Here is a 12,267-nt window from a genome sequence, read left to right as displayed (position 1 = left end):
TATTAGAAGTCCTGGAGATAAAATTCCCTCTGTGGACCCATGTAGGATTTTGGGGTTTAAATCTAATAACTTGGGGTGGGTGTGGATCTTGGTACAAAGGGAAAGGTACTTTGGAAAAACCCAGATAAAAGGCATTCAAGAATTTGTCCCTGCGATAATCAGCTCTACACCGGTCACCCGCTGCCTTCTGGTCCTGGTACCTTTTTAATGATCCACTGCATCAATCCAAGGTAGTACAACATGGACATCACAGTGCTGAAGAAAACCACGATGGGCAGGACCTGGGGGTAGTGGTGGGGAAGAGTGGTCATGGGTTAACATTGGCCCCAGCAGTATTAGTAGCTTTCAGATCAGTCTCCTTTCTGCCTCCTTTTCCCCCTCTGAAATGTCATCAAAATACTGGAAACTCCTCTTGAAATAAACAACGTTTTTAACAAGCAACTTCCCCATCTACAGTCTCTTACTCTAATTTGTTCTGGATAAGCTTGAGTCTATTTCATAGGAAACTTGACTTAAAAAAAAAAATCCTGCTATGATGAGCTTTTCTTACTTTAGTTTCTAAGAGAAGGAATGACGTTTTGGGGGGGAATTTGTAATAATTAGATCAAGAAACTGAAAGCCACTGGCAGATATTCTTGTTGTTCTGATATTAAACAGACATGGGCTTCACTACTTATTAGCAAAGTAACCTGGGTCACGATTAAGTGTGAGCTACCTCAGATCCTTATTCACAGTAGTGACACAGTAGGTGCTTAAACAATGCCTTGTATAAAGCAAGCATTCGTGGATTTAGCTTTTAGAATAATAACTATTTTACCTATAGATTTTTGAATCACTTTACAAAGATTAAACTCTGGAAACTAGTTTACTTCTGTGTTAATAAAGGTTGTCTTTTTCTAGATCCGATTTTCCTGATGCTCTTTGGATGCCTTCAATGCAGCCTGTGTGTCTACAGGGAACAGTTTCTTCCCTGCATAGACCACACAGAGCTGTGGTCTGGGTCCCTCCCCACCCCTACTCCATTGTTCCCCTTCCCCTCTGTTCCCAGCTAAATGGCCAGGGACAAGCTGCCACCAGAGACACAGAATGGCCAAGGACAATTTGTACAGGATCTAATTTAGAAAAATCTATTAATAATATATATTAAAAGACTTTTTGTGCCATTATTCAGAGCTCGCTCACTTATGTGATTTTATTGGCTTTAATGGGCAGGCAGAGCCTTCCTGAAAGCTTCAGGGAGTTAAAGGGGCTCATCTCCCCAATGTTCCCACAGGAATCTGCTTTGGCAGAAAGGATGGAGACTACTGCCCTGGGGGCAGAGGGTTGGGGGAGGTCTGAAGACACTGGTGCAGTCTGGGCAGCAAGTTCCTCCTTCTCCGTGATATTATTTTTTGTAATTCTGGATTCAATTCATGACAGGAGCATATTTCTATCTCAATTTGTAAACATTTGACCTTTCAGAGATGGCTTAGTTATCTCAGCACCAAAGTATCAAGTCAGCAGTTAAAAAAGATTCAGCATAGCAGTTGGCCTAACCGATGCTGAGGTAATTTGGAGGTAAATTTGGAGTCCCCGAGTGAGAAGACAATGGAGAAGTGTAGGAACAATAGCACACCACAAAAAAAGAAATCTGATGGAAAAGCCAAATGCATGTTTCTGACTAATCGACAAGGATTTGCAGGGACTTCCCAGAGGAAGATGGGCTTCCTGGGGATGGGGGAGGCCTGGGAGAGAATCGATTAGGCCTGAGCATGGGGCCAAGTTGCCAAGTGGCCTTTCGCCTGTAAAATAACATCCCTCCTTTGGTTGGGAGGAGGCCCAGCTTGCAGGCCTGCCGAGGTGAAGGCTGTGCTGAAGGAGAGAGGGGAAATGTTAAGCAAGGGGATGGCTCTGGAAGAACAGAGCTTGATGTGAGTGACCAGCTGTCCCGGTTTGTCTGGGATTAAGGAGTTTCCTGACTGCAGGGCTGTCACTGAGCTTGGACTGGGGAGGCATTAGCAGCCATATGTCTATTCATTGCCAGGGACCTAATGTTCTTTTCCCTGAAATCTCAGATACTATTACCCCGTATGATCTTTTTTAGGAAAATTAATTAATTAATTAATTTTTGGCTGCGTTGGGTCCTGTTGCTGTGCGCGGGCTTTCTCTAGTTGCAGGGAGAGGGGGCTACTCTTCGTTGTGGTGTGTGGGCTTCTCATTGCGGTGGCTTCTCTTGTTGCAGAGCACGGGCTCCAGGTGTGTGGGCTTCAGTAGTTGTGGCGCACAGGCTTAGTCGCTCCGCGACATGTGGGATCTTCTCGGACAAGGGCTCGAACCCGTGTACCCTGCATTGGCAGGCGGATTCTTAACCACTGCGCCACCAGGGAAGTCCCCCCCCCCCCACCACATGATCTTTCATAACTATCTCAGCAAATGCTACAAGACATCCAAAAGTACAGGCATACCTTGTTTTATTGTGCTTTGCTTTATTGCACTTCTTGGAGGTTGTGTTTTTTACAAACTGAACGATTTTGGTAAACCTTGGGTGAGCAAGTCTGTAGGCGCCATTTTTCCAACAGCGTTTGCTCACTTTGTGTCTCTGGGTCACATTTCGGTAAATTCTCACAATATTTCAAACTTCTTCATTATTATTATATTTGTTATGGTGATCAGTGATCTTTGATGTTACTATTGTAATTGTTTTGGCATTTTTTTAGCAGTAAAGTATTTTTTAATTAAGCTGTGTACTTTTTTTAGACATACTGCTATTGCACACTTACTAGACTACAGTAGGGTATAAACATAACTTATATGAGCTGGGAAACCAAAAAATTTTTGACTGGCTTTACCGCGGTATTAATTTTATTGCGGTGGTCTGGAACCGAACCGGCAATATCTCTGAGGTATGCCTGTGTTTCAGTATTCCTGACTTCCTCTACATGTTTCCCTGAATGTTACTGTAAAAAAATTAAATGTTTCAGTCCACTGACTTCAGGTAAAGGAGAAAGCCCAGTGATGGGCTGTGTCCCTATGACATGCCTGGCAGGTATATGCCTGGGTTCTGATCAGTTAGGTTCTATCTGAACATCTACAAAGACTGAGAAGTTACTGAAAAGGGAGTGTCTACATAGAAAAAAAGTGTTTGGCTTTACCTTAAAAGCAAAAAAGTGGTCTTCATATTTCTCACCAAAGACAAATGAGGCGCCAGCATTAGTGTACTCCAGGAATGTCTGAGTTAAAGAAAGGAAAAGAGCAGATCATTACAAGCACTAAAGAGGTAGTTACCATCCACAGGACCTACGGCTCTGCAGAGGGTGGGGACTCAGAAAAGTTGTGGGATAGACTTAGAGAGTTAATTTTGTCAACTCTCCCCCTCCAGTGGATGGCCTGGAAGTATATCTTAGAACTATAACTGCATACAGGTTTCCTGGCGTTTCTGACATTCACTCTGACTCTAGGGTGCTAACAAATAAGCTGGGTGTGGTAACTTGCTCCAGAAGCCACAGATGATACATGGGAGGTACTGGTTGCCACTAGATGCAAAGAAGCCTTTTTCTCTGTTGGGGGAAACGTCTTAGAAGAGTGACACCCCTCAGGCAGGATGAAGGGGTCAAATGGGATTGAGGAGTGATGTAGTGGATGGTATGGGTAAGAGACAACCAGAATATTAATAAACTACACGGATTAACATAAACAAAGTTATTTGTCTAATTCATGCTATGGAATTAAAATTTGGGTCAACTAATGCAGACAAATAAAGCTATTTCTGACATGTCTTGAGGGTTATATTCAAATGTTAAAAGCACTATAAAAGCAAGGCATTCTTTTGAACCAAATTTACCTGAACTTGTTTCCCCAGCCAATCAAAAGCCATAAATCCAGGTTCTGTCCTTAGTATCAAAAGCCCAAGAAGAAACTGTAACCCAACACCCCAAAAGACAGGCCTCCAGTAAACCTATACAGAAATAGGAAGAGATATAGGTTATTAGAAAATGAATGCTGAACTCAGCATAAATGCCCAGAGGATCACTATTTCCTTGGAAGCTTCTCAGATGTGGCCTGTGATCCACCTTCTTTCGGAGGCCAAAGCAGTTGTGAGCAGAGAATCCCTCCATAGAATCATACCTAAAAATCTCAGGGTTGTGCTCCCTCTTCATAAACCTGAGATTAAGCCTTCAGTCCCAGCAGTGTATGTAACCATTTTGTCAAGATAAAATCACTTAGACACAAAGAGTAGTCTTAGAAGGGCCATTAAAAGAGGAAGAATCTGGCCTTCCCGGTCATGCTGTAAATGTTAGATACATATAATTATTTCCCCATTTGGAAAATGGAAAGGCCGAACATGACTTCTCTGTGTGTCCAAGGTTTGTTGATTTGACAATTTGTAAGTGAATTAAGTGAAATTCCACCCTGTTGAGGGGCTCTCATTTCACAGTAAAAGGAACCAATTAACTCTAATGCAGACCCAGGGAGTGCAGTGGTAATGGACAATCAAGTGCTTTCATTTTTGGAGTAGAGATGAGTGGCCTGCAAAGAACTATGGGATTGGAGACACAGAAAATAGCAGAGATGGTCACCCGCACAGGGCAAAGAATTTGGATTGTATCAGGTGGCTTTGGTTTTGATTAATGCTCTTTTCTTGGATCAGCCTTTCAGCCAGTAAAGTCTTCCAGAGTTTGCCATTATGAAGCATATGTGAAAGTTTTGATATCTAAGAATTCTTGGCCATTTATTGGGTTACAGGCTGACAGAACAAGGGTGAGAATTGAATTCTATGTGAACAAAACTGCTTAAGTACAAATTTTTGGAGTAAAATAGCCTCAATGGCAAATACAAATTTGATAACTGCAGAATCCAGTGGTAGAATATTAGATTATTTGTTGGTCTGGGGAAATCTGAATAAAAACGGATGAGTTTTCTTTGTATGTGTGTTTGATGGGGGGGAAGGGGGTACATGAGTAGAAATCGGACTTGACAGGAGAGAGTATCTCACTGGTTGAGCAACTGGAAAATTACTGAGAATGAAAAATGAGAGAGCAACAGTACTATTAACGTTCAGGAAAAGGGCACCTTAGCCACTGAAATATCATAGCAAGGTAAGAAAAATATTGAATAACAGTTCAACTCTCTCATACTCATGATTTTGAGCAATTTACACATGAGGAAAAAAAAGAGGGAAAAAGACCAAGAAATGATCGATTTCATGCTTACTTTGGTTGGGTGCTTGGAAAATAGAAATGTCAGGGTAATGTACATTATGAGTCCACCGAAGGACACCAGCTGCTGTTGGCCCAATTTGGCGGTGTCAAAGACCAGCCAGAAAATAACTCCCAGGATCAGGCAGCCCCAAATCACCCTAAGGGAACAAAGAAGGAGGCTTTGGCATCATTTGCTGTGCTAACTTTAAAGTCTTAAACAGGCTTCAACTAACAAACAAAAAATATTGAGTAACACACCCTGGCACCAGGAAATTATGCTTCTAGAAATTGCAAGAGACTCTTTTTGGGTGTAGCTATAAAGGCACATAGTCAAAAAATGAAGCAATGTGTCCACAACACTTGGGCCCTTTGGATATATAAAGGGGTCAGAGAGGAGAAACGATGCTTGGAGAGGAAGTCCGGTGATTTCTTTGTGAGAGCTGCTGGGCGTCTTCATTTTGGGAGATGGGGGAAGCGTTCCCTTCTTCCCTTCAAGGGAGAGCTTGAAATGTGTCCTCTGCATTGGAGACCTCACCCAAGCCTCAGAGAACTAAGTCAGGCTTTAGCCTGGGTTCTGACTCCTTGGGGAATCTAGTGGGCATACGATAGCACTGAATCAGTGGATGGCAGAGCCAGGGAGGGTTGCTCTGTTGGGATTGTACAACCCTGGTTTATTAGGCAAAGAATGTGTGAACTTTCCTGGTAGATTCCATGTGGGCCACACTGGGGAGAATGGGTTCTGGGTCCTACCCTGTAGGGCCACCTGGAGAGAGAGGAGGTCCCACAGAGAGAGAGGCTGAAAGAAAAGCCCTGAATGGTCACTTGCAGGACAGGGGGTCCTATAAGAGAGAGTTGGCTTTACTAATTCACAGACCTTTCCTCCCCAAGAGTCCAGATTCGTGCCCAGAGCAGAAAGCCACCTGTCTAAGTCAGAACCGTCCCAACTTTTGGACAACATTTTATCATTTAGTGGCACTTGAAATTAAGACAGTTTGTAGGGACATTTGAGCACATCTTGCCTTATCTAGGCCTTGATGTCCTGCTTGTAAAATGAAGGCATTTTTTAACAGATTATTCCCTAGGTTGTTTCTAGCTTCAATATCCCATAAATGAGGAAGCAATTTCAGAACAAATCTATGGAACAGTGTTGGAAAACACTAACATCACTCTCAACCTCAGTAAGAGAACTAAGAGCATTTACCACTTCAGCCAGAACCAGTGGCTGTCCAGAAGCCTCTGGCCAGGAGAGAGGAACTGAGCGATCTGAGACTCATATTTGGCCATGAAGTGATCCCAGATCACAAAGAAGATGGCAACCACCGTGATCACGAAAAGAGGAAGGGCTCTGTGAAAGTTCAGCACACAGGCCGCAATCACCAGAGCCAGGTGACCTGTTGGAAGCAATGCAGACAGTGAGCATCACCAAATCAACTGGAGACCAGCCTCCAGCATTTATCTGGCTCAGCCAAGGGCAGGTTCAATCAGGAAACCACTGAACGCAGGGGTACTCTTGATATAGCTACAGGTGCCTCTGATTATAAGGACTATATTTTGGGTTTTTAAAAACATTTTAAAGTCTCACCAAGAATGCTAGGAGGACAGGGTGCTAGGTCTTTTTTCTCAAAGAACCTTCTGAATTCTTGAATCTTGTTGCCTGATCATTGGGACTCTTGCTTAGTACTACTTTTTCTGATATTCAGACTTAGCAGGTGAGCTTCCATCAGAGAAAGGCCAGGCACTAAAGCAGCTACTGGCAAAAAGATATTGAGTCTTCTAGTTTGTAGCCCAGATTTGCCTAAGCTTGAGTAGGAAAATCTCTGAGTGTCACAACAACAATCCCTAAGTGCCACAGCATCTCTAAAGGAAAGAGGTAGGGCGATGACCAAAGTGATGGCTTTTGAAGATGATATTCTAGGGTAAGAACAACACGGTTTTCCATTAAAAGTCAGCAAACAAGTCTTTGTTTCCAAGTTAAGTTTGGCCTACCACTTGTTTTTGTAGGTGGCAAGGACAGTTGTATTTGTATATTTGTATTTTAATTCTACAAATAAAGTCGCCCTGGCACGCAGCCACACCATCTGCTTACTTTGTACTACAATGGCATAGCTGTGTGGTTTTGAGTATGGTCTGCAAAATACTCTCTGAGCTGGTACAAAGAAAGCTTTCAATCCTGCTTACTCCCTGTTCTAGCTGTGTGAGCACCGGGAAACTACGGACCTTCTGGGGCGGCAGCAGTCTTGCATACATGTCTGTGGGCTTGGGTGGGAGGGTTCACATTTTACAGACAGGAATGTTCTTTCAAATGGGCCCTGGAGCCCTTTGTTTGGAGGGTGTCAAAACAGGACACCTGCTCATCTGTGAAGACAGTCTAGTCCTGCTTTCAGGTAAGAGGAGTGGGCTACATGACCCTAGGCTCCTTCTTGTGTTGTGTTCATATAAAGCATCGACTGATTACTTATATCACCCCTTCAATTAGGTTTCTGCCTTGTGATTATCACCATGTTTTCCAGTTACCTGAATTTGCAATATCCAACCCTCAAATCCATACCACAATAACAAAGTGAGAGTAGGTGACCTAAAACATGAGCTGCTGGCTGCATAAACAGGACAGGGAAGCTATCTACATGGGCTTCTCAAGTTGAGACCCACCACTCAGGGGCATCCTGGTTAAATTCTCTCCTCTCTGGATGATTCAGGGAAGTCAAGGGGAAGGGAAAGATTTATTTGTTTTCTACAGAAAACAAATATTTGAGGGATCCTGAAAAAGAGACATTGGTATTCCATCTCCTTTTGTTATTTACCTGCTATTAAAATGCCCCAGGTCGTGGACTTAAGGATTCTTTGGTGTTCCCTACAAAAATCATAAACTGCACCATACTTCCTTTCCAGGCACCTGTAACAACACAAAAGCAAGAAGGCAGACAGAGGTAAACACCACATACACGACATAACCTGGCATGCTAAAGCTAGATAAGGCTTTGTAAATCAAGCAGGCAAACACATTCATGAAGTATGTGTCCTACAAAATAGAAATAAGAAACTCATTTCATTTTAGACTAAAATCAGCCATGGCTTGCTAACCTTTGCTGAATGGATGTGCCAAAGCCCTGAGGAATTACAGAGATGCAGAAAACATGCTCCTGGAAATAAAGCAGGGGACAGGATAACTAACCAAAAGCTGAGAATAAACCATAGGACGAGAGTGTTTCTCACTGTGCTAGGAGGGCCTCCATTAGCTTGTAAGCTCTCATGTAAATGTTGACTTAAAAAAGAAAAGTCCAATGGGGACTTCCTTGGTGGCGCAGTGGTTAAGAATCCGCCTGCCAATGCAGGGGACACGGGTTTGAGCCCTAGTCTGGGAAAATCCCACATGCTTCGGAGCAACTAAGTCCATGCACCACAACTACTGAGCCTGCGCTCTAGAGCCCGCGAGCCACAACTACTGAGCCCGCATACCACAACTACTGAAGCCCTCGCTCCTAGAGCCCATGCTCCGCAACAAAAGAAGCCACCACAACGAAGAGTGGCCCCTGCGCGCTGCAACTAGAGAAAGCCCACGCGCAGCACTGAAGACCCAACGCAGCCCCCCCCAAAAAATCCAATGAACTCTCATCCCTTCTGGTTCTCCCTTCTGGTTCCCAAAGTGTGAGCAAGCTGGAGATTCCCTGTCCTCAGTCACCACCCTGTTTAGCAGGAGGCTGACGGACTTCACAGGATGCTTACATGTAAAGTAGAATTTTGCGGATTTGAGGACCGTTAACCAATGGGTTCTCATATAGCTTTTTCAGAACGTTCTGGAATTGTTGGTGTATTTGTTTCTGCCCAGAGCTTTGTTACAGGGCAGTGTGTGGTGTGTGAGCCACGTGTGCATCTGATCACTTCTTCTGGGGAGGATGTTGTCCACCAGTGAGGGAGTCTGGAGAGGCCACAGGCCTGTACCCATAGCAACTGTCCTTCCTTCTCCTGGGTGCTCCCGGTTGCCCCCCCAGGCCCTCCACTTACTCTGAAACCTGGCTTCCCTGCACATGTCTCTTTGCTCAGTGTGCCTTCATTCTCCCACTTGAGGCCAAATGGAAGGAATTTACTCACACATTTAATCATGACCACTTCCAGGCCACTGGACAGGATTTCTAAAACAACCCCTTCTCCTATATAGAAGATTCTCAATCCCCAGGATCTCAAAGGACTCAGCCCCCGCTGGGAGCTCCCATCCCCTTGGTGAACACCTCCAGTTCCCTTCCCTCCAGCAGTCATGCCCCTGTGTCCAAATCTCAGCCCCCTTCACGTTTCAGGGCACAGCTCAAGCCCTTTGCTTCTACAAAGCCTTCTTGCATTTCGTCAAACAGAGGCATTCCCCTGCGACTTATTCCTACTGTCTCCTTTGATTGTATTTTGTTATGAAGCCTTAACTGACTGTAATTTGGTGGAGAATAGATGTCCGTGAGCCCAACACCAGCACCATGGGCATTAAGAGTGACTGGCGGGCCTTTGTCGAATTCTTAGCTAAATGAAGTGGTAGTGCGTATTGCTTTTCTGGAACAATAGTTTATAACGAGTTGGGACCCATTCGTGGGTTGCAAAGTCAGTCACGCTGTGCATGATGATCATCCTTAAACAAAAGCACAGGACATCTCAGAGTGTATCATACATAGTGATGACAGGCATTATTTCATGAAAATTTTGTCTTATGTATGTGTGTGAATATGCATACTGAGAATTAGAAACACTGTTCTAGAACATATTGAGGGAATATAAGTATAGTAAAGAGTTAAATTTTTCATGGTCTAATTTAGGAAAGGCTGCTGATGCCTTATCCTCAGCTGTGGATATAGTGTTATAAAGTAGCAGCGTTGGAGGGCAGCATGTAATAGGGCACGTCCATCTACTTTAAGTTGAATTTATCAGATTTTTTAATGGCAAGGAATGTATATAGTGCAATTTGACACTTCATAAAAGGAAGTACTGTAGCTAGAAATAGTTGCTTTGGCCATTTGGTTATCTAGGCTGAACAACTCCCAATCTCCTGGTGGTTGTTTTCCATCCATTAACACGGATGAAACCTGAGTACCTCTGACCACCCAAGAGAAGCTCTCAGCCCCCAGGATCAGAGATTCATAAAGGAAAACAAAGGATGAAACTAAGTTCAGGTTTCCAAGGTGGCAAATATTCTTGATGATGTATATGTGACAAGAGTTTTTGATCCTAATTCTGGTCGAGTCTATCTTCTGATACATAAAAATAAAGTCCCTCAGAGACTTAGGTATTTACACCAAATTTAAATAGGAATTTAGAAAATTTACAAATACTTTCATGTTATGATAGAGTACCAGACAATCTTGGACTGGGAATCAGAAGCTGAAATTTAAATTAGCTTTGTTCCACTAACCTTGGCTAAGTCACTTCTCTGAGCTTCATTTTTCTGATCCAAAAAATAAAAATAATAATTTGTCTCTCCTGCTAATGGGAGATAAGGACTTGCAACATTATGATATGACAAGGTAAGAGCAAATTTGTTGGGATTTAAAGTGAATTGGATTTTGAGAAATCAATTGCTTATTGATTGAACATTGTGAAGATGAATTAACTACTTTTGTATAGACTGGAGCAATTAGTTGGCAATTCACAACTTTAATTAGAAGATTGTCCTGGATATTGGGTTCCCAGGACATTAGCAGTTTGAATTTACCACGTTGATTATTCTAGAGCTCCATTACTTTTTCTGAAAATGGTGTTGGGTGGGTAGTAGGGAGGGGAGATTGGTGGTGACCATCTCTGATAAATCATAATTAATGTTAAAAATTAGATGAGAATTTAAAAAGTGTCAAAACCACTGTGTTGAGGAGGTAAGTGTGGTTATTTCTATGGTATAAACTTGTACCCTTTTTGATGAGTCTCTTGGTCATCCTCATCTTCATCATTTCTTGGAGAATCCTGCTCAATGGTCACTTGCTCTTCACCCTCAAAATCAAACATTGGAACAGAGATGGAATGATGAGAATCCTGAGCACAATGGACTCTGATCTCTTTTGCTCAGAATTTTGGCTAGGAAATTTTCCCAAAAGGTCCTTTTAAATTATTTTGCAAGATGATGTCTCCAATTATCTATGCACAGACATTTTCCCCCTTGTCACAAAAAATCCACAAAAAATCATACATTTCTCCCTTTACTTCAGAAGGAGCCATTGGTATTTTCTCCATTTCTTCAGGGAGAGGGCTAATATCTCTGCTTTTAGTTCCTGTCTCTACATTCAACTCCCGCTCTGTTTTCAGTCAAGTGCTAAATGAAGTTAATACCAGAGGCTGCACAAATCTTCCTTAATACTCTGCCAGCCCCACTTTCCAAAGGACTGAGACTAAGGCTGGTTTTATTTTCCTGGCAGCCCAAGGCTTGGTCTGCAGATATGAACAGTAGCTCAGCATCTTCAAGAGCTGTTAAACTACCCTTGGGAACTAGGGTTCTTCTATCAGTTGGGTTAAAGGGAAATACTTCCCTTACTCAGCTAGTACTTGCTCTGACTGAGTGAAGTATATACCTGGGCTATCTTTTAAGGACAATCTTTCTAGGTACTGTTTAGCTTTGAAATATCCATGACCCATCCTATTCTTGTGATGGTGGAGAGGATTTCCTGCGTCTCATCATTTTGCAATAATGCCTCAAACTGGTCCAGCTATCGTAAGCAAAGGCAAGGGCAGGCTGGGAGGAAGCTGGTAGATGTGGAGCAGTTTTGAACATGCCCTAAGAGGTATAATGCCAAATCTCAGCTCTAGCTTTTTGTCAGATCCCATGAGACCTTCAATTCTCTTTACTTTAACCCACCCTCCACCGCCCCCAAGAAAAGAAATTAGTTATTAGCATGTCTCTGAGCTGAAAGGATCCTCAAAGATCATATAGTCCTTTGATACCAAACTCCCATTGTACTCCTGACTTAGGCTGCCTTCCTGTTGTGGGCTGGGCCCCAGGTACAAGGAAGGTGATGGGATGATTGTAATAGAGACCAGCTGAATCCAAGCTGTAGCTGCAAAGGTCAGGAGTACAGAGAAGCCTTTCTCATTTTTTCCCACCTAACACCAAGCTTGGCCAATAGTCAAA

At 43.1% G+C, this 12,267-nt stretch overlaps 1 protein-coding gene and 1 long non-coding RNA gene across 2 annotated transcripts in view; one reads left to right on the top strand and one right to left on the bottom strand.

The window, feature by feature from the left end:
- LOC117198592 (uncharacterized) overlaps positions 1–12,267 on the top strand; it is a 342,215-nt gene that overhangs the window by 147,131 nt on the left and 182,817 nt on the right. The window lies entirely within an intron of this gene.
- SLC28A3 (solute carrier family 28 member 3) overlaps positions 1–12,267 on the bottom strand; it is a 59,134-nt gene that overhangs the window by 16,464 nt on the left and 30,403 nt on the right. Inside the window, exons 3-9 of the mRNA XM_004285363.3 lie at positions 11,056–11,135; positions 7,979–8,070; positions 6,379–6,568; positions 5,191–5,335; positions 3,821–3,934; positions 3,132–3,209; positions 201–281 (exon numbers count right to left, since the gene is read on the bottom strand). Coding sequence (XP_004285411.1) covers positions 201–281; positions 3,132–3,209; positions 3,821–3,934; positions 5,191–5,335; positions 6,379–6,568; positions 7,979–8,070; positions 11,056–11,135 — 780 coding nt within the window. The remainder of the gene's footprint in view (positions 1–200; positions 282–3,131; positions 3,210–3,820; positions 3,935–5,190; positions 5,336–6,378; positions 6,569–7,978; positions 8,071–11,055; positions 11,136–12,267) is intronic.

This window comes from Orcinus orca, chromosome 6 (genome assembly GCF_937001465.1).
Source record: "Orcinus orca chromosome 6, mOrcOrc1.1, whole genome shotgun sequence".
NCBI classification, from domain to species: domain Eukaryota; kingdom Metazoa; phylum Chordata; class Mammalia; order Artiodactyla; family Delphinidae; genus Orcinus; species Orcinus orca.
This window is presented reverse-complemented; position numbering and strand designations above follow the sequence as displayed.